Source organism: Bombus huntii, chromosome 9 (genome assembly GCF_024542735.1).
Source record: "Bombus huntii isolate Logan2020A chromosome 9, iyBomHunt1.1, whole genome shotgun sequence".
NCBI lineage: Eukaryota > Metazoa > Arthropoda > Insecta > Hymenoptera > Apidae > Bombus > Bombus huntii.
Window position 1 is genome coordinate 4,336,826 of NC_066246.1, and position 20,357 is coordinate 4,357,182.

Genomic DNA, 20,357 nt, shown 5'->3' on the forward strand with positions numbered 1-20,357 from the left:
CTGTGTAATTACGATTTGGTAAAAGTTGGTAGCAGCTGGTAGAAATAATATGAAAACTGGCCAAAATGCTGGATAAAATAGGGAGTGAGAAAATGGCGTTATTACTAGAGAATCGTTGGAATCGTTGCAGTTCGTATAGGTAGTTCCGTGCCGTAGTCTATGCCTCCTATATTCGTCATCACTCGTGTGACAGTTCATCCTAGAGCGGGGATCGACTGATCACCCGCTCAAGATTTTTTAAATTTTGCGATATTGATTAACGAAAGATGGGTGACTCCTTGGACGGCACCGGGGAACCGTCCCCGGAGTCTCAAATTGTTATAGTTGTATCATATTCAGCATTCGCTAATTATTTAAAGAAAGTCGTAACGGTCCTTCTACCCGATGAAGATGTGGTACCACCCGCATTCAGTTCTGCTCTAGAAGATAAGAGCAATCAAGAATGTGTAAGAAAATTCGTAAGCGATTCTCAAGTGTGGGCGCTTTACATACAAAGAAGTTCCAGTAAAGGTACGTGGATTGATTTACAATAAATAATTAATTAATTTACTGTTGAGAATTTTGCACTCTGTCCTCTTATGATATCCTCCATTGCAGTATTTCGATACAACGGTACATCAATCCGCGACAGGAAACGTATCCTGAATATTAGTGCGGAGTTTGTCGTTTGATGCATTTAAATTTCTCGTAAACGTGACTCATACGTTAATATAATCAATACACGTAATAGGATTGATATGTTCTTTTTCGTTAATATTTCGTATATACCAGATGTCATAAATATATACCGGTACATATTTTTTACACTAATTATGTTTTTATTTTCATATTTAATATAAGATTAAAATAATTTAAATTATAATGAGTTAAAAAGAAAAAATACGAAGTTAAATCATCATGTGCAACCTATTGTAACTACAATTATATATCATATATCTACTGTCATGAAGTAACATAATGCTTTGTGAAAATAAGAAATGTGTGGTCCCTTATTATTTTAGATTACATTATTTTTTGAGAATGGAAATTGACTTTCCATTCAATTAAATTCTCCCTTTTCTTTTTATAAATGTGCCACAACTAATTTATTACTTTTCAGAGGAAGATAACAATGAAGGAGATGAAGAAAAAGAAAGTACTATCTTTTATATCTCAAATGAGATATATTTTACTAGTCCTAAAATGGCCTCCTTAGTTTTAACAAAACGTGCAGCTGTGATTGAAGCTGATAAATCTATCCATTCACAGCTGCGTTTAGTTACATTCTCAGATGGACCACCATATGAAACATTGCATGCAATAAGCAAAACTATGGCACCATATTTTAAAAGTTATGTAAAAGAAACAGGCCGTGCAGACAGAGATGGTGATAAAATGGCACCATCTGTTGAAAAGAAAATAGCAGAACTTGAAATGGGTTTATTGCATCTACAACAGAACATAGATATTCCTGAAATTTCATTGCAAATTCATCCACTTGTGGCACAAGTAATTAAACAATGTGCAGAAGAAAATCGTAAGCCCAAAGTTGCTGATTTTGGTGACAAAGTTGAAGATTCAACATTTCTAAATCAATTACAAAATGGTGTTAATAGATGGATTAAAGAAATTCAGAAGGTAAAGGTCTTATGAATTATATATATGTCAATTATATATATGCCAATTTCCCTCGCCTTCTGAACGAAGGCTATCCTCGACGAATCCGATGATCTCGTGTCCTTAGACACACCCCATCATAGTTTTCCTCCGCAGTATCATCGCGACGGAAAGTCATTCTCTCTCGTGAAGTCGTATTAGCGAGTTACTTAGTGTCTGTACGCTCGGTGGATATTCCACGTTTTAACAAAGAGTCCGACTTAGATATTGTAAGCATGTTCATCTATCATCCCGTTGACCGCGGATTCGTTATTGAACCTAAGATCATTGTCATTAGTTTCTCGAGTATCTAATTACCACGGTTACTTGTCCAATTCTATAATAATCGTATTTGCACTAATCAATGTCTTCTCTATTGCATAACGACAACGTGTAATCCGAACGAAGATTCGTTTCACACCCCTAACTCTAATTCTAATGTAAACCCAACATATATATGTATATATACTTTATCTTTTTGTTTTTTCATAGGTCACTAAATTAAATCGTGACCCAGAATCAGGTACTGCTCTGCAAGAAATTTCTTTCTGGTTAAATTTGGAAAGAGCATTGCACAGAATACAGGAGAAACGAGAGAGTATAGAAATCACTTTGACACTTGATATACTTAAACATGGAAAGCGATTTCATGCAACAGTTAGTTTTGATATAGATACTGGCCTACAACAAGCTTTGGCTACTGTCAATGACTACAATCCATTAATGAAAGATTTTCCAATAAATGATTTATTATCAGCTACAGAGCTTGAAAGAATAAGAACTAGCGTTCAACAAATATTTATGCACTTACGCAAAATTAGAAGTACTAAATATCCTGTTCAAAGAGTATTGAGGTTGATAGAAGCTATTTCTAGAGATCTGGGACAGCAGCTTCTTAAAGTGTTAGGTACAAGAAGATTAATGCACATTCCATTTGATGAGTTTGAAAAAGTTATGGAACAATGTTTTGAAGTGTTTAATACATGGGATGATGAATATGAAAAATTAACTGGTTTATTAAGAGATATTGTTAAGAAAAAACGCGATGAACATATGAAAATGGTATGGAGAGTATTACCAGCACATAAAAAATTACAAACTAGAATGGAGCAAATGCGAAATTTCCGTCGGCAACACGAACAACTCCGAACAGTAATTGTTCGTGTACTTAGACCTACCGTTCGTCAGAATAATAATAATGCTTCAATGGAGAATCCAGATAATGATAATGTAAAAGTTGAATTCGCTTTGGATGCAGCAGACGCAAACGCCATTAGCGAAGTAAATTTAGCATACGAAAATGTAAAAGAAATTGATTGTCTTGATATTACTAAGGAAGGTGTTGAATCATGGAAAGCTGCTGTCCGTAGATACGAAGAACGTATTGAGAGAGTTGAAGCAAGAATTACTGCACATCTTCGAGATCAATTAGGTACTGCGAAAAATGCAAATGAAATGTTTAGAATTTTTTCACGTTTTAATGCACTTTTCGTAAGACCGCATATTCGAGGCGCCATTAGAGAATATCAAACGCAACTGATACAGAGGGTAAAGGATGATATTGAAGCATTACATGAAAAGTTTAAGGTATAAAAATATGGCACTCAAATCTTTTAATTGTGATTATTAATTTGTACTAATAGCTACATTGTCAATCTAGGTTCAGTATGCACAAAGCAAATGTTGTAGAATGAGTATGGTTAGAGATTTACCACCTGTTGCTGGCTCAATTATCTGGGTTAAACAAATAGATTATCAGCTTACAATGTATTTAAAACGGGTTGAAGATGTCTTAGGTAAATATTAAAATTATTTTATATAGTCGCATTAGATTTTCACTTATGTTTCTTTCATAGGAAAAGGATGGGAAACTCATATCGAAGGTCAAAAATTGAAAGCTGATGGGGATAGTTTTCGCATGAAACTGTCAACCCAGGAAATTTTTGATGATTGGGCACGTAAAGTGCAACAAAGAAATCTTGGTGTTACTGGAAGGATTTTTACAATAGAAAATGTACGATCACGAACCGGACGTGGCAATGTATTAAAATTAAAAGTGAATTTTCTTCCTGAGATTATTACATTATCGAAGGAAGTTAGAAATTTAAGGAATCTCGGCTTTCGTGTACCTTTACCAATTGTGAATAGAGCACATCAGGCTAATCAGTTATATCCCTTTGCCATCAGCTTGATTGAGAGTATCAGAACCTACGAAAGAACACTTGAAAAGGTAATACTTCGTTTCATTTTATTATTTATAATTATAGTGCTATAATTCATATATGATTTTAAAGAAATTTTATTGAAATATTGCAACGTAATTGTATTGCAATTATTATTTTAATAATATGAACAATATAAAACTTTAAAAATACAAATGAAAGGATAGACAATGATAGGGAATAGAACCAGGATAAAATTATATATTAGTAATATTGATATTTTTAATTCCTTGAGTGTCCAACATTTTTAGCTTACCAATCGGAGTCCCCACTGCCCCGCACTGAAGGTAGTCATATATGATGCTTTCAGGAATTATGCATTTTGCCTATATCTGCGAATTATATTGTATGCCTGCTTAGTTCTTGTAGAAAAATGTGTACTGCAAGATGATATGATTTTATTTTAGTAACGTGACAAATGGAAGAAACTAGTGAAAAAAGTATGAGTAGGTGAATCATAGGATGTGCGGGAACCCCATAAAATTAAAGCTTTCTCATTTTCGATTACAATATTAATTTTTTTATTCTTCGTAATGTTTCTGATTTTGTTGGCTTTCGAACATTTTACAAAAACTTTCAAACCCATTGTGAAGAAACCTTTGTTTCTGTTCCATGTTCTTAGCACTTAGCCAACCGCGCGCGCCATAGCGAACTATACGTTTCTCACTGTGCTCGGACAAGCCAACTTATACGTTGTCCATCGCGCATTTTTCTAAGTATCGAGGATTAATATTCACTACTTAAAAAACAAAGAAGTCTAAAAATTACTTAAGCGGTCTCTTATATTTTGCGGTAATGATTTCATTTAACGATTTCACATATTGTTTATACAAAACATCAAATTAAAAGTATATATTAAAAGTATAAAACAATATAGGTAAAATTAGAAACATTAAAGATGATTAAAGATAAATAACACAACTTGAACGTGAAATTAAAAATTCATAATGCATTTTAATATCTTTTTTACATTGGTATTGTTCGATTATAACTTCATTTAGTCATAACGGATAGTGTAACTTTCTAATTAATTTTAACACCACCAAATTGATGTATTTTATTATATACTGTACTTTATAAAAGCAGAAAAAGTAGCGCAATTAATTGGGAACAATTCCAGGTAAACAATAACTGGTATCAAAAAAAAAAAAAAAAAAAAAGAAGACGAAAAGAAAACTCGTTGCAAAAGTCAAAAGGGAGATCTCCCGTTCGATCACGTCGTGATGTACTTTACAGAGGGGAGATCTTCCTATTCAGTTGGCTAAGTGTTACTAAGTGTTACTAAGTGGTACTTGAAATTTGCATTATGTAATCATAATTAATTTGCAGACTTTAAGTGGCCGCATATTCAAAAAGTTTAATTGCCTGTAATTGATATAGTAATATCTTATATTTCTCAGTTTTTGTAACATGTTAATCGGAAATGAAAATTGCCATATAATTTTTTAGCATAAGCTATGAACATGTAAAACTTTTGTTTTTGTTTTGCCTTCTTGTCTGTACATTATTGAATGGTAAATGGTAATTTATGTCGTAAAATTGTATTGATATGATTTACAATATAAGTTTTTAAAATTGTATTTCATAATTCATTTTTTTTCCTAGATCGAAGATAAAGCCAGTATAATTCCCTTGGTTGCTGGAATGCGTAACGATGTATTATCCCTTATTTCCGAAGTAAGTCTTATTTATGTTATTACATTGTAAAATTTTACTATTAAGTACAATCATTTTTATTTTTGAATTTAGGGAATTGCTCTAATTTGGGAAAGTTATAAATTAGATCAATATGTACAACGTCTTTCCGATGCCGTTGTTTCATTCCAAGAAAAAGTGGAAGATCTTGTGGTAGTTGAAGAGCAATTAGATGTTGATGTCCGATCTCTCGAAACATGTCCATATTCAGCAAATACATTTGCTGATATACTTTCCAAAATTCAAAAAGCTGTAGATGAATTATCTTTAAAAAATTATTCAAATCTAACTATTTGGGTATCTAGACTTGATGAGGAAGTAGAGAAGAATTTAGCAGCTAGGTTAGAGGCGGGAATAAAAGCATGGACTGATGCACTTACTGGTCAAAAGAAAGAAGTAGATTTAAGTATGGATACTGATGCACCTTCTCAGCCCACTCATAAACCTGGTGGCGATCCAAAAATTCAAAATCAGATACACGAAGTTCGAATAACAAATCAAACAATGTACTTGTATCCAAGCATTGAAGATGCAAGATTCCAAATAATGCAACAATTATTTGCATGGCAAGCTATTGTTACTTCTCAAATTCGACTTCAAAGTTCGAGGTATCAAGTGGGTTTAGATAAACCTGAATCAGGTACTTACAGAAATTTACTTACGAAGTTACCCAATGGGAAACAACCTTTGGAAGCAGCTTATGAAGCGGTTGAATCTAAAATGAAAGATATTGCCGATTATGTAGATCAATGGTTACGTTATCAAGCACTTTGGGACTTACAACCAGACAATTTATATGGAAAGTTAGGAGAAAATATAAATTTATGGATGAAATGTTTGAATGATATTAAAAAGACCAGAGCTACGTTTGATACATCAGATACCAGACGAGAATTTGGACCTGTTATTATTGACTTTGCAAAAGTACAAAGTAAAGTATCTTTGAAATATGACTCATGGCACAAAGAAACATTAGGAAAATTCGGCACTCTTCTCGGCAATGAAATGGCAAGCTTCCACGCACAAGTATCAAAATCTAGAAGCGATTTAGAACAACAATCCATTGAAGCTGCTAGTACTTCTGATGCTGTGGGATTCATAACTTATGTTCAATCATTGAAACGTAAGATGAAAGTCTGGGAGAAACAAGTCGATATATATCGCGAGGGTCAAAGAATATTGGAACGTCAAAGGTTCCAATTTCCTTCTTCATGGTTGCACGTAGACAACATAGAAGGCGAATGGGGTGCATTCAATGAAATAATCAAGAGAAAAGACACAAGTATACAGACACAAGTTGCGTCGTTACAGATGAAAATAGTAGCGGAAGATAAAGCGGTTGAAATAAGGACTACTGATTTCCTCAGTGATTGGGAAAGAGGAAAACCAGTCGAGGGCCATTTACGACCAGATGAAGCTTTGCAACAGTTACAATTGTTTGAAAGCAAATTTGCTAGATTAAAAGAAGAACGAGATAACGTAGCAAAGGCTAAAGAAGCTTTAGAATTGCAAGAACCAGGAGCAGTATCAACTAGCGAAGATAGAATGCAAGTAGTATTTGAAGAGCTTCAAGATTTAAGAGGCGTTTGGTCTGAATTGTCGAAAATATGGGCACAAATCGATGATACGCGAGAGAAGCCATGGTTATCTGTTCAACCAAGAAAATTACGTCAACAGTTAGATGGAATGATGGCACAACTGAAAGAGCTACCAGCTAGATTAAGACAGTATTCTTCATATGAATATGTTAAAAAAATGTTGCAAAGTTACACCAAAGTTAACATGTTAATTTTCGAATTAAAATCTGATGCCTTAAAAGAAAGACATTGGAAACAATTAACAAAGCAACTTCGAGTAAACTGGGTACTAAGTGAACTTACTCTTGGTCAAGTTTGGGATGTAAACTTACAAAAAAATGAAGGAATAGTAAAAGATATCATTCTTGTCGCTCAAGGTGAAATGGCGCTAGAAGAATTCTTAAAACAAGTTCGAGAATCCTGGCAAACTTATGAATTGGATTTAATCAATTATCAAAATAAATGTAGATTAATTCGTGGTTGGGATGATCTTTTTAATAAAGTTAAGGAACACATCAATTCTGTGGCTGCTATGAAACTTTCACCTTATTACAAAGTATTTGAAGAAGAAGCATTAACATGGGAAGAAAAATTGAATAGAATCAATGCATTATTTGATGTATGGATAGATGTTCAGCGACGTTGGGTTTATCTGGAAGGAATTTTCTCAGGAAGTGCTGACATTAAAACATTATTGCCTGTTGAGACATCACGCTTCCAAAGCATTAGTTCTGAGTTCCTTGGTTTAATGAAAAAGGTATCTAAATCTCCCATGGTAATGGATGTTCTAAACATTCCTGGTGTACAAAGAGCACTTGAACGTTTAGCTGATCTACTAGGCAAAATACAGAAAGCTTTAGGAGAATATCTTGAAAGAGAACGAACGTCATTCCCGCGATTTTATTTTGTGGGCGATGAGGATTTATTGGAAATTATTGGTAATAGCAAAAACATTGCTAGATTACAAAAACATTTCAAAAAGATGTTTGCTGGTGTAGCAGCTATTCTCTTGAATGAAGATAACACTATTATTACTGGTATCGCTTCCCGCGAAGGAGAGGAAGTACTTTTCCAAAATCCTGTATCTACAATTGATCATCCAAAAATCAATGAATGGTTGACACTTGTAGAAAAAGAAATGAGAGTTACATTAGCATCGAGTCTTGCAAGAGCAGTACAAGATATTAAACAATTCAAAGATGGAAATATTAACCCTCAAGCGTTTATGACATGGTGTGATAATTATCAGGCTCAGATTATAGTTTTAGCAGCTCAGATTTTATGGTCAGAAGATGTTGAAGCCGCGTTGCATGAGTCGCAAAGCGATCCAAGTAAGAATTCCTTAGAAAGAGTGTTACTACAAGTTGAAGGTACATTAAATGTCTTAGCAGACTCTGTTCTCCAAGAACAACCTGCGTTAAGACGGAAAAAGTTAGAGCATTTAATTAACGAATTTGTACATAAACGCACAGTAACAAGGAGATTAATTGCAAATAAAGTTTCCAATCCCAAAGCATTTGAATGGTTATGTGAAATGAGATTCTACTTTGATCCGAGGCAAACTGAAGTTTTACAGCAACTTACGATACATATGGCAAATGCGAAATTTTATTATGGTTTCGAATATTTAGGAGTACAAGATAGATTAGTACAGACACCTTTGACAGACAGATGTTATTTAACAATGACACAGGCTTTAGAAGCTCGTCTTGGAGGTTCTCCATTTGGACCAGCTGGGACAGGAAAAACTGAGTCGGTTAAAGCTCTCGGTCACCAGCTCGGAAGATTTGTACTGGTGTTTAATTGCGATGAAACATTCGACTTTCAGGTAAATAAAGAATATTATCAAAGCAATGGTTCTACAGCTTTTAAGAAGTTATTTTAATAATGTTTTATTGCATTTCTTAGGCTATGGGTCGTATCTTTGTCGGTCTTTGTCAAGTTGGAGCATGGGGTTGTTTCGACGAATTTAATCGTCTCGAAGAGCGTATGCTTTCAGCTGTCTCTCAGCAAGTGCAAACCATTCAGGAAGCATTAAAAAGTCAGATGGAAGGGAAGAAAGAAGGAACACTCTGTGTAGAATTAGTTGGGAAACAAGTTAAAGTATCCACAGATATGGCAATCTTTATTACAATGAATCCAGGCTATGCTGGACGATCAAATCTTCCTGATAATTTAAAGAAGCTCTTTAGATCACTAGCTATGACTACTCCAGATAGGCAATTAATTGCTGAAGTTATGCTTTTCAGTCAAGGATTTAGATCTGCTGAAAAGCTAGCATGCAAGATCGTACCATTCTTTAAGTGAGATTTTTATTCTGGTATATCATTCAAGTATATATACCTTTCTTCTTTTTCTTACTAAACTTATGATATTGTTACTAGATTATGTGATGAACAACTTTCCAATCAATCTCATTATGATTTTGGTCTTCGGGCACTTAAATCTGTACTTATTTCCGCTGGAAATGTTAAACGCGATCGAATTCAAAAAATTAAAGAAGGCATGCAGAATCGTGGCGAAACTAATATTGATGAGGCTTCGATCGCTGAAAATTTGCCAGAGCAAGAAATTCTTATTCAATCTGTTTGTGAAACAATGGTACCAAAATTAGTCGCTGAAGATATTCCATTACTATTTAGTTTACTTAACGATGTATTTCCGAATGTAAATTACACACGTGCTGAAATGAAAGGTAATTACTACATTTAAAGTCACATTTTGATATCTTATACATATGCTAATTTTCCTTTATGTACTACAAATAAAATATGTATTCATAGGATTGAAAGATCAGATTAGAAAGGTATGCATGGAAGAGTATTTAGTATGTGGTGAAGGTGACGAACAAGGAGGAGCTTGGCAGGAAAAGGTAATATACATATCATAATATAGAGAGCAATAAATAATCATCTTCTCATTATATTCAGTCTTATCATTGTCATAAAAAAAGAATAAAAAGAAATAGCATACATAAAATGTTAAAACTACTGTTTCTTCTGAGAACATGTTATGTAAGATAGATAATATCTTCCTAATTTTTGAATTTTTTTTTATCATATGCATTCCCTAGGAAATGGTCGGTGAGACCTGGGTAGAAAAGGTGAGACGAAAATTAAATCATGGATAGCATTGCATGGTCAACATTTTTCAACTCCATAGATAACATCCTTCACAAATTCGCATGATTATAATCTTTTTCTTATTTTGATAATTACTACTTTTATAAATCTTTTTATTTAGGTACTGCAACTTTATCAAATTTGTAACTTAAATCATGGTTTAATGATGGTTGGTCCAAGTGGTTCTGGGAAAACGACGGCGTGGAAAGTACTGTTAAAAGCCTTAGAAAGATTCGAAGGAATAGAAGGTGTCGCACATGTAATCGATCCTAAAGCTATTAGCAAGGAAACATTATATGGTGTACTAGATCCAAATACACGTGAATGGACAGATGGCCTCTTCACACATATTCTTAGAAAAATTATAGACAATGTAAGAGGGGAAATCAATAAACGACAGTGGATCATATTTGATGGTGATGTTGATCCAGAATGGGTTGAAAACCTGAATTCTGTACTCGACGATAATAAACTACTTACGCTACCAAACGGTGAACGTTTAAGTTTACCTCCAAATGTGAGAGTTATGTTTGAAGTGCAAGATCTAAAGTATGCCACGTTGGCTACTGTTTCTCGTTGCGGCATGGTTTGGTTCTCTGAAGACGTACTTTCTACAGAGATGATATTTGAAAATTACATGCTGCGTTTAAGAAACATTCCTCTCGAAGATGGAGAAGAAGATAATCTTAGTAAAAAGGCAACAGAAAAAGACGATACTATGTCTCCTGCATTATCAGTACAAAGAGAAGTTGCTAGCATTTTACAAAGTTATTTTGCTCCAGATGGATTAGTAGTGAGATGTTTAGAGTATGCCATGAAACAAGAACATATAATGGATTTTACACGTCTGCGAGCATTAAGCTCTTTATTCTCTATGCTAAATCAAGCTGTGCGCAATGTTTTACAGTATAATCATTCACATACAGATTTTCCGTTGCCAAGCGAACAACTAGAACGTTATATGCCGAAGTGCTTGGTATATGCCTTGCTGTGGAGTTTCGCAGGTGACGCGAAACTAAAAGTTAGATCTGATTTGGGAGATTTTGTTAGATCTATTACCACTGTACCTCTACCAACTCAAAGTAACATTCCTATTATTGATTTTGAAGTAAGCATTCATGGTGAATGGTTACCTTGGAGTAATAAAGTTCCGCAGATTGAAGTGGAAACACATAAAGTTGCTAGCCCAGATATTGTTGTACCTACTTTAGATACGGTAAGGCACGAGAGTCTACTTTACACATGGTTGGCAGAACATAAACCAATAGGTAATATTATACTTATAAAAATTATTATAAAATTAGAAGCATATAATGATAGAGTATATAATTTTTATAGTGCTTTGTGGACCACCTGGCTCTGGTAAAACCATGACGCTCTTCTCTGCTTTACGAGCTTTGCCTGACATGGAAGTTGTTGGATTAAACTTTTCTTCCGCTACTACGCCTGAATTATTGTTAAAAACTTTTGATCATTATTGCGAATATCGCAAAACACCTAATGGTGTTGTACTTTCACCAGTACAATTGGGCAAATGGCTGGTTCTATTTTGCGATGAAATTAATTTACCCGATATGGATAATTATGGAACACAACGCGTAATCTCCTTCCTCAGACAGTTGGTAGAACATAGGGGTTTCTATCGAACTAGTGATCAAGCATGGGTTACTTTGGAACGGATCCAATTTGTCGGAGCGTGTAATCCTCCAACAGATCCAGGTAGAAAGCCGCTTAGTCATAGGTTCTTACGACATGTTCCAGTTATATACGTCGATTACCCGGGAGAAACATCTTTAAAACAAATTTATGGTACATTTACACGGGCTATGCTTAGGTAATAATAACGATAACGAATGATCATCTTAAAATTGCTGGAATGAAGTAATGAATAGCTCTTTCACTCTACAATTTATTATTACAGGTTAACACCCTCTTTACGAGGTTACGCAGAACCTTTAACGAATGCAATGGTAGAGTTTTATCTAGCTTCACAAGAAAGATTTACACAAGACATGCAACCACATTACGTTTACTCTCCGCGTGAAATGACACGTTGGGTACGCGGAATCTGTGAAGCTATTAGGCCCCTCGATAATTTATCGGTTGAAGGTCTAGTACGCTTATGGGCACACGAGGCTCTTCGTTTATTCCAAGATAGATTAGTAGAAGATTCCGAAAGAGCTTGGACCAACAAAAACATAGATACTGTCGCCATGAAACATTTTATGGGTGTCGATAAGGAGAAAGCATTAGCCAGGCCTATATTATATAGTAATTGGTTATCTAAAGATTATGTCCCAGTTAATAGACAAGAATTACGAGACTATGTTAGAGCAAGATTGAAAGTATTTTATGAAGAGGAATTAGATGTTCCTTTGGTACTTTTTGACGAAGTTCTTGAACATGTTTTACGAATCGACAGAATTTTCCGTCAGCCTCAGGGACACTTATTACTTATTGGTGTCTCTGGTGCTGGTAAGACAACTCTGTCTAGGTTCGTTGCTTGGATGAATGGTTTATCCATTTTTCAAATAAAGGTATTTATCTATAAACTGTTAGAATTATTCATTTACAATTTATTTAACGTATTGATATTTTATATCAAAGGTTCATAATAAATATACCGGAGAAGATTTTGACGAAGATCTGCGTCAAGTGTTAAGACGATCTGGTTGTAAAGATGAGAAAATAGCATTTATTCTTGATGAATCGAACGTTTTAGATTCTGGCTTTCTTGAACGTATGAATACGTTGCTTGCAAACGGAGAAGTACCTGGTTTATTCGAAGGTGATGAGTATACGACACTTATGACTCAATGTAAGGAGGGAGCACAACGCGAAGGTCTCATGTTAGATTCTAACGAAGAATTGTATAAATGGTTTACTGGTCAAGTTATGAAGAATTTACATGTAGTATTTACGATGAACCCCAGTACCGATGGTCTTAAAGATAGAGCTGCGACATCACCTGCATTGTTCAATAGATGCGTGTTAAATTGGTTTGGTGATTGGTCAGATAATGCACTTTTCCAAGTTGGCAAAGAGTTTACCAGTCGTGTAGATTTGGAAAGACCTATGTGGAAGTATCCAGATTTCTTCCCTTCAGTTTGTTCTTTAATACCATCACAGCCTTCTCATAGAGATGCTGTAATAAATGCTTGCGTTTATGTGCACCAAACATTACATAAAGCTAATGCTAGGCTCGCGAAACGAAGTGGTAGGACAATGGCTATTACACCTCGTCATTACTTAGACTTTATACATCATTTCGTAAAGTTGTATCAAGAGAAGAGAAGTGATTTAGAGGAGCAACAATTGCATTTAAACGTTGGTTTAAGCAAAATAGCAGAAACAGTAGAACAAGTAGAAGAAATGCAAAAAAGTTTAGCTATAAAATCTCAGGTAAGATAATGAAATGAAAAAAAAATATCTTTTACAGCTTTTTCTCACGTATATCTTGTATATAGGAATTGCATGCAAAAAATGAAGCTGCAAATGCAAAATTACGACAAATGGTTAAGGATCAGCAAGAAGCAGAAAAGAAGAAGGTGCAAAGTCAAGAAATTCAACAACAATTAGCAATACAAACTGTTGCTATTGACCAAAAACGAGATGATGTCATGGCCGACTTAGCACAAGTTGAACCAGCTGTTATTGATGCACAAAACGGTATGTATTATTTATACTCTAGTTTTAATCGGCGCAATGAGTACAAACGGTTGTTATACTTCTGACACATAACTGTAATCGATGTTCATCCGTATTTTATTTTGAATACCTGAAACATGTGACGCGCATTGTGTTCAAACGTTTGCAATGAGTGTAGCTGTCAAGGGGATTAAACGGCAGTATCTTGTCGAAATTCGATCAATGGCAAATCCTCCAAACATCGTAAAGGTAGCTTTAGAATCTATATGCTTGTTACTTGAGGAAAATGCTACCGATTGGAAACAGATTCGTGCTATTATTATGAAGGATAGTTTTATACCGACCATCGTCAACTTCAACACAGAAAACATCACGTAAGAAATGATTCTGGATCTGCTGAATGTTCAATCTCGCGTGGGCATTTACCGAGGCAAATACATATAATTCTATAACCGCTTGACATATGTATATGTATATGTTATGACTTTTGGCTGAATACAATATACTCACCTACGTATAGCATACGTTCTTATAAGTAGAAAGAAACTTCTAAATTAATTACTTCTAGACAGATTATTTTACTTTAATTTTCAATATATGAATTTTTAAATATTTTCTAGCAACAATTATAAGGACGTGACATGATACGTAAATACTGTGTTACTGTAAATAAAATGTATCGTGTTTTTTATCTCTAACTGTCTATAGGTGATTTAAAACGATGTGCAGTCTGCTGCGGAGCTTTCTTCACGTAACATCGTCATAACTGTTCTAATTGCACATGCCTGCACTTTATTTTCTTTGTACTATATAAAATCGTTTCGTTTTTCGTATAGCGGTGAAATCGATAAAGAAACAACATTTAGTCGAAGTTCGGTCCATGGCGAATCCGCCGGCGATCGTGAAGGTTGCACTGGAGTCTATCTGCTTATTGCTCGGTGAAAATGCCAGTGATTGGAAATCTATCCGCGCTGTCATCATGAGGGACAATTTTATCAATACTATTGTCTCTAATTTCAGTACTGAGGATATTACGTAAGCATGCTTTCATTGTTTGTTTACCTTTACAAATGGTATAATTCTTTGATGTAGGGATCAGCGAACACGGTTCGTTGATACAAATATTTTCTAAAAGATTCATCAAATAGAAGTTTATAATAAGAAGAAGATGATGAATAATATAAGAATGTCTGAAATGTGTAATACTAATATTTGTTGTATGTATCTACAACTAATCTTTGTGCTTGCTGATCTCAAATCTAAACAAATGTTGGACAAATCACAAAGCACAATTGATACTTAGAGCATGTGAACGATAATTAGCAACTTTGTTACTAACCAAAATTATGTGTATAATATAGTATACTAAACTTGAAATTGTTAAAAATCGTTATCAAATTATTGAATTAAGAAATTTAAAGAATTTTTTTATACATTTATTTAGGGATGAAGTAAGAGAGAAAATGAAGAGTCGTTATTTAAGTAATCCTGACTATAATTTTGAAAAAGTTAACCGAGCCAGTATGGCTTGCGGACCTCTCGTTAAATGGGCTACTGCACAGGTGAATATTTAAAAGGAGATATTCGATATAGATTTCGTTTCTAAAAAAAGAAATCATTATTAAAAACATATGATTTAAAAATTTTAGATCGAATATGCAGACATGTTGAAACGAGTAGAACCTTTAAGAGATGAACTTCATTCGTTAGAACGACAGGCTGAAACAAATAAGCAGAAGGGTGAAGAAGTAAAAAATTTGATTGCTCAGTTGGAACAAAGCATAGCGTCGTATAAGGAAGAATATGCTCAGCTTATTTCTCAGGCGCAAGCTATTAAAGCCGACTTAGAAAGCGTACAAGCTAAAGTAGATCGTTCTATCGCTTTATTAAAATCGTTAGTGATTGAAAGAGAACGTTGGGAAGCAACTAGCGAAACATTTAAGAGTCAAATGTCTACAATTATTGGAGATGTACTCTTGTCATCTGCTTTCCTAGCATATGCTGGATATTTTGATCAACATGTAAGTATTTAACTATTAAGTTATCGTATATGTTTTTCTATATAGAATATTGACATATATAACCCTTGATATATTTTAGTACCGACAAAATTTGTTCAGTACTTGGTGTCAACATTTACAACATGCAAACCTACAGTTCCGACCGGATATAGCGAGAACAGAATACCTCTCAAATCCTGATGAACGTTTAAGGTGGCAAGCTAATGCTTTACCAACGGATGATCTGTGTACTGAAAATGCTATTATGTTAAAGCGATTCAATAGATATCCATTAATTATCGATCCATCTGGACAAGCAACAGAATTTATAATGAACGAATTTAAAGATCGAAAGATTACGAAAACAAGTTTCTTGGATGACTCGTTTAGAAAGAATTTAGAGAGTGCATTACGCTTTGGTAATCCTTTGTTAGTACAGGATGTCGAAAATTATGATCCTATACTAAATCCTGTTCTAAATAGAGAATTAAGAAGAACAGGTGGGCGTGTATTAATCACCCTTGGGGATCAAGATATCGATCTTTCACCATCTTTCGTAATCTTTTTATCAACGAGAGACCCAACTGTAGAATTTCCACCTGACATTTGTTCTCGTGTTACCTTTGTAAACTTCACCGTTACTAGAAGTTCGTTGCAAAGTCAGTGCTTAAATCAAGTTTTGAAAGCCGAACGTCCGGACATTGATGAGAAGAGATCTGATTTATTAAAATTACAAGGTGAATTCCATTTGCGGCTGAGGCAGCTTGAGAAATCTTTATTGCAAGCATTGAACGATGCTAAAGGAAAAATCCTTGATGATGATTCTGTGATAACTACCCTTGAAACTTTGAAACAGGAAGCGGCTGATATTAGTAAAAAAGTCGAAGAGACAGATAAAGTAATAGCAGAAATTGAAACAGTTTCTCAACAGTACATGCCTTTGTCTCAAGCTTGTTCAAATATGTATTTCACGATGGACAGTTTGAATCAAGTGCACTTCTTATACCAGTATTCTTTGAAAATGTTCTTAGATGTCTTCACATCTGTTTTATCTCAAAATCCAAGATTGTGTAATATATCAGATTATACACAAAGACTATCGGTTATTACAAGCGATTTATTTTCTGCTTGTTACGAACGCGTTGCTCGCGGAATGTTGCATACGGATAGATTAACATTTGCATTGTTATTATGTAGAATTCATCTGAAAGGTATTGCCACAGAATCCACTTACGATAGTGAATTTACATTTTTCTTACGTGGAAAAGAAGGTGTATTAAATATACGAGATCCTATAATGCCTAATTTAAGTTCAGAACAACAAGAAGCTATGATGCGCTTGAGTCTTAGACTACCAGCTTTTAAAAAATTGCGCGAGAAAATTCAAGAAAATGGAGAATTCAATACGTGGTTACAATCACCAACGCCTGAGACGTGTGTGCCGAAGCTTTGGGACGAAGAAAAGCCATTGACGCCAACTGGAACAGCTATGCATCAATTATTGATAATTCAAGCATTCCGACCAGATCGTGTGATAGCTGCTGCGTCTTTAGTAGTAACTTCCGCTCTGGGAGAATCATTCATGGCAGCTGCAGAAGTAGAACTTGATTTTGCTTCTGTAGTTGAGAATGAATTGAAAGCTAATGTACCTGCGTTGCTTTGTTCAGTACCAGGTTTCGATGCCTCTGGCCGAGTGGATGATTTGGCAGCTGAATCAGGCAAACAAATAGCTAGTATCGCAATTGGATCTGCAGAAGGATTTAATCAAGCAGATAGAGCGATAAACATGGCTGTTAAAGCTGGTAGATGGGTATTATTGAAAAATGTTCATTTAGCACCACAGTGGTTAGTACAACTTGAAAAGAAATTGCACAGTTTACAACCACATGCCAGTTTTAGATTATTCTTAACCATGGAGATCAATCCAAAAGTACCAGTTAATTTACTTAGAGCTGGCAGAATATTTGTCTTCGAACCACCTCCTGGAATTAGAGCAAATCTATTACGAACTTTCAGTACGGTACCAGCATCAAGAATGATGAAAGTACCTAACGAAAGAGCCCGTCTTTATTTCTTACTAGCATGGTTCCATGCTATCGTTCAAGAACGTCTTCGTTATGCCCCGTTAGGATGGGCTAAACATTACGAATTCAATGAGAGCGACCTACGAGTAGCTTGTGACACTCTGGATACATGGATAGAGGCTACTGCTATGGGCAGAACTAACTTACCACCGGAGAAAGTACCTTGGGACGCTCTAGTGACACTGCTATCTCAATGCATATACGGTGGTAAAATTGATAACGATTTTGACCAACGTCTTCTTGCATCGTTCCTTCGGAAACTTTTCACTCCGCGATCCTTTGAAGCCGATTTTGCGCTCGTTGCTAACATTGACGGCTTGCAAGGAGGTCAACGACATATTACTATGCCAGATGGTACCAGGCGTGATCATTTCCTTAAATGGATTGAATCATTATCTGATAGGCAAACGCCCTCGTGGCTTGGGTTACCAAATAATGCGGAAAAAGTACTGCTCACGACCAGAGGCACAGACTTGGTATCTAAATTATTAAAAATGCAACAATTAGAAGACGAAGATGAATTAGCGTATTCTAACGAAGAATCGTTAGATACACCTAGAGAAGCGGAAGCTGATGGCCGACCATCATGGATGAGAACGTTACACAATTCAGCATCAACATGGTTACAATTACTTCCAAAAAATTTACCGACACTGAAAAGAACTGTAGAAAATATAAAGGATCCTCTCTACAGGTATTTTGAGAGAGAGGTTAATAGCGGTGCTAAATTGCTGCAAGATGTGATCCATGATTTAGAAGACGTTGTTTTAATCTGTCAGGTATTTTTTTAATTTACATTGATATTGTTGTTAGGAAAGAGCGATCTCTTGACACTCAATACTTTATTTTTAATAAGTATTACATCCAATATACGTATATTATCATTGAGGATCATACAGCAACATTTGATATCATTTGATTTGAGAAGCACATTAAACATGATAGCTTTCATTTGAAAATGAACATTAAATTTCCATGAAATATATTCTTCTAAAGTAAACAGTTAAAAAATTGAGAACTTTTAGTATGATCTACTAAATATAAATGTTGTGTTTTCTTTATAGGGTAAAAAGAAGCAAACCAATTATCACAGAACTATGTTGTCAGAATTAGTGAAAGGCATTCTACCAGGTGGTTGGAGACGATACACGGTACCAAGAGGATGCACAGTAATACAATGGATAACAGACTTTAGTCATAGAGTATCACAATTGCAAGAAGTTTCACGATTAGTATCTCAAGGCGGAGCTAAAGAAATTAAGGTTTGTTTAATTAAACTTATTTACGTAGTTAATTATTCACATTTCCTATAACCATATTTCTTTTAGAGTTTCCCTGTTTGGCTTGGTGGATTATTGAATCCCGAAGCATATATTACAGCAACGAGACAGTGCATAGCGCAAGCAAACAGTTGGTCACTGGAAGAACTGCAACTCGACGTAACTATAGGAGACAGTGATAATATTGCAACGGACGATTGTTCGTTTGCTGTAACCGGTCTTAAATTGCAAGGAGCGCAATGTAAAGATAATCAGTTGTATTTGACTTCAACTATAATGACCGATTTACCAGTTACCATGTTGAGGTGGATACGATCTACCACCGATGATGTACGAAAGGGCAAATTGTCTTTACCGGTTTATCTTAACAGCACACGTACTGAATTATTATTTACCGTTGATTTAAACATTGCTCCTAGTCAAGATCCTCACAGTTTTTATGAGAGGGGAGTCGCTGTTCTTACATCTACTGCTTTGAATTAATACTTATAAAATTAGCAAACTACGATATTTAACAAATAATATAACGATAAAGTCATAAAGGAATGGGCAAATGAACATTTCAGAAATGAAGTAGTAAAGAACCTCCACATATATTGTACCGTTTGCTCGAGATGTTTATTAATCTGTTCATCTTTAATTATTTATAAAGTATTAAATATTACGAGATCCAATTAGCTAGTATAGTATTCTGTCAATGTCACAGTCATCAGTAAAAAAGTTTGCCCGTTTCTTCTAATATACTAATTGAATACATAGCAAAGACTATTATTTATCGCTTCAAAACGATTCTTAGCACAATATTTTGTAAACGTGCATTAAAATGAATCATTTTCTTGATAATTAACATAATTGAGAAAGATGTAAGACATCCGTTTTAGAATTGATGTAATAACGAGATTGTAATATATATAGTTTATTTAGTTTTGTATACGTTTAAAACTCAAAGACCGCTTTCTGTAACAAAGTTACATTGTGTTTGCTTAAGTGTAAGTACGAATGTATTGTAGAATCTATATTATTTGAATGGTATCTAATAAAAAACTTAATGTACGATTTACAAGAGTTATTAAAAAAGTAAAATGAGTATCGTT

General features: G+C 34.6%; 1 protein-coding gene across 5 annotated transcripts; it reads left to right on the plus strand.

The window, feature by feature from the left end:
• The first annotated feature begins 39 nt into the window (after window positions 1-39).
• Window positions 40-20,319, plus strand: LOC126869554 (dynein heavy chain, cytoplasmic). 5 transcript variants are annotated; one of them, XM_050626241.1, is made up of 23 exons: window positions 40-510; window positions 1,100-1,617; window positions 2,128-3,222; window positions 3,296-3,431; window positions 3,492-3,865; window positions 4,109-4,144; window positions 5,463-5,534; window positions 5,607-8,957; window positions 9,038-9,432; window positions 9,514-9,824; window positions 9,913-10,001; window positions 10,203-10,232; window positions 10,373-11,519; window positions 11,590-12,085; window positions 12,173-12,788; window positions 12,859-13,653; window positions 13,719-13,920; window positions 14,078-14,273; window positions 15,344-15,461; window positions 15,549-15,920; window positions 16,000-18,762; window positions 19,048-19,245; window positions 19,312-20,319. In XM_050626241.1, the coding sequence occupies exons 1-23, from the start codon at window positions 267-269 to the stop codon at window positions 19,744-19,746; spliced, it is 13,989 nt and encodes a 4,662-aa protein (XP_050482198.1). In that variant the 5' UTR covers window positions 40-266; the 3' UTR covers window positions 19,747-20,319. The 5 variants fall into 5 exon arrangements, with proteins under 5 accessions (XP_050482198.1, XP_050482196.1, XP_050482199.1 ...); XM_050626239.1 differs by lacking the exon at window positions 14,078-14,273 and adding an exon at window positions 14,736-14,934 and having other exon boundaries at window positions 43-510; XM_050626242.1 differs by lacking the exons at window positions 10,203-10,232; window positions 14,078-14,273 and adding an exon at window positions 14,736-14,934 and having other exon boundaries at window positions 43-510.
• Window positions 20,320-20,357: the final 38 nt, after the last annotated feature.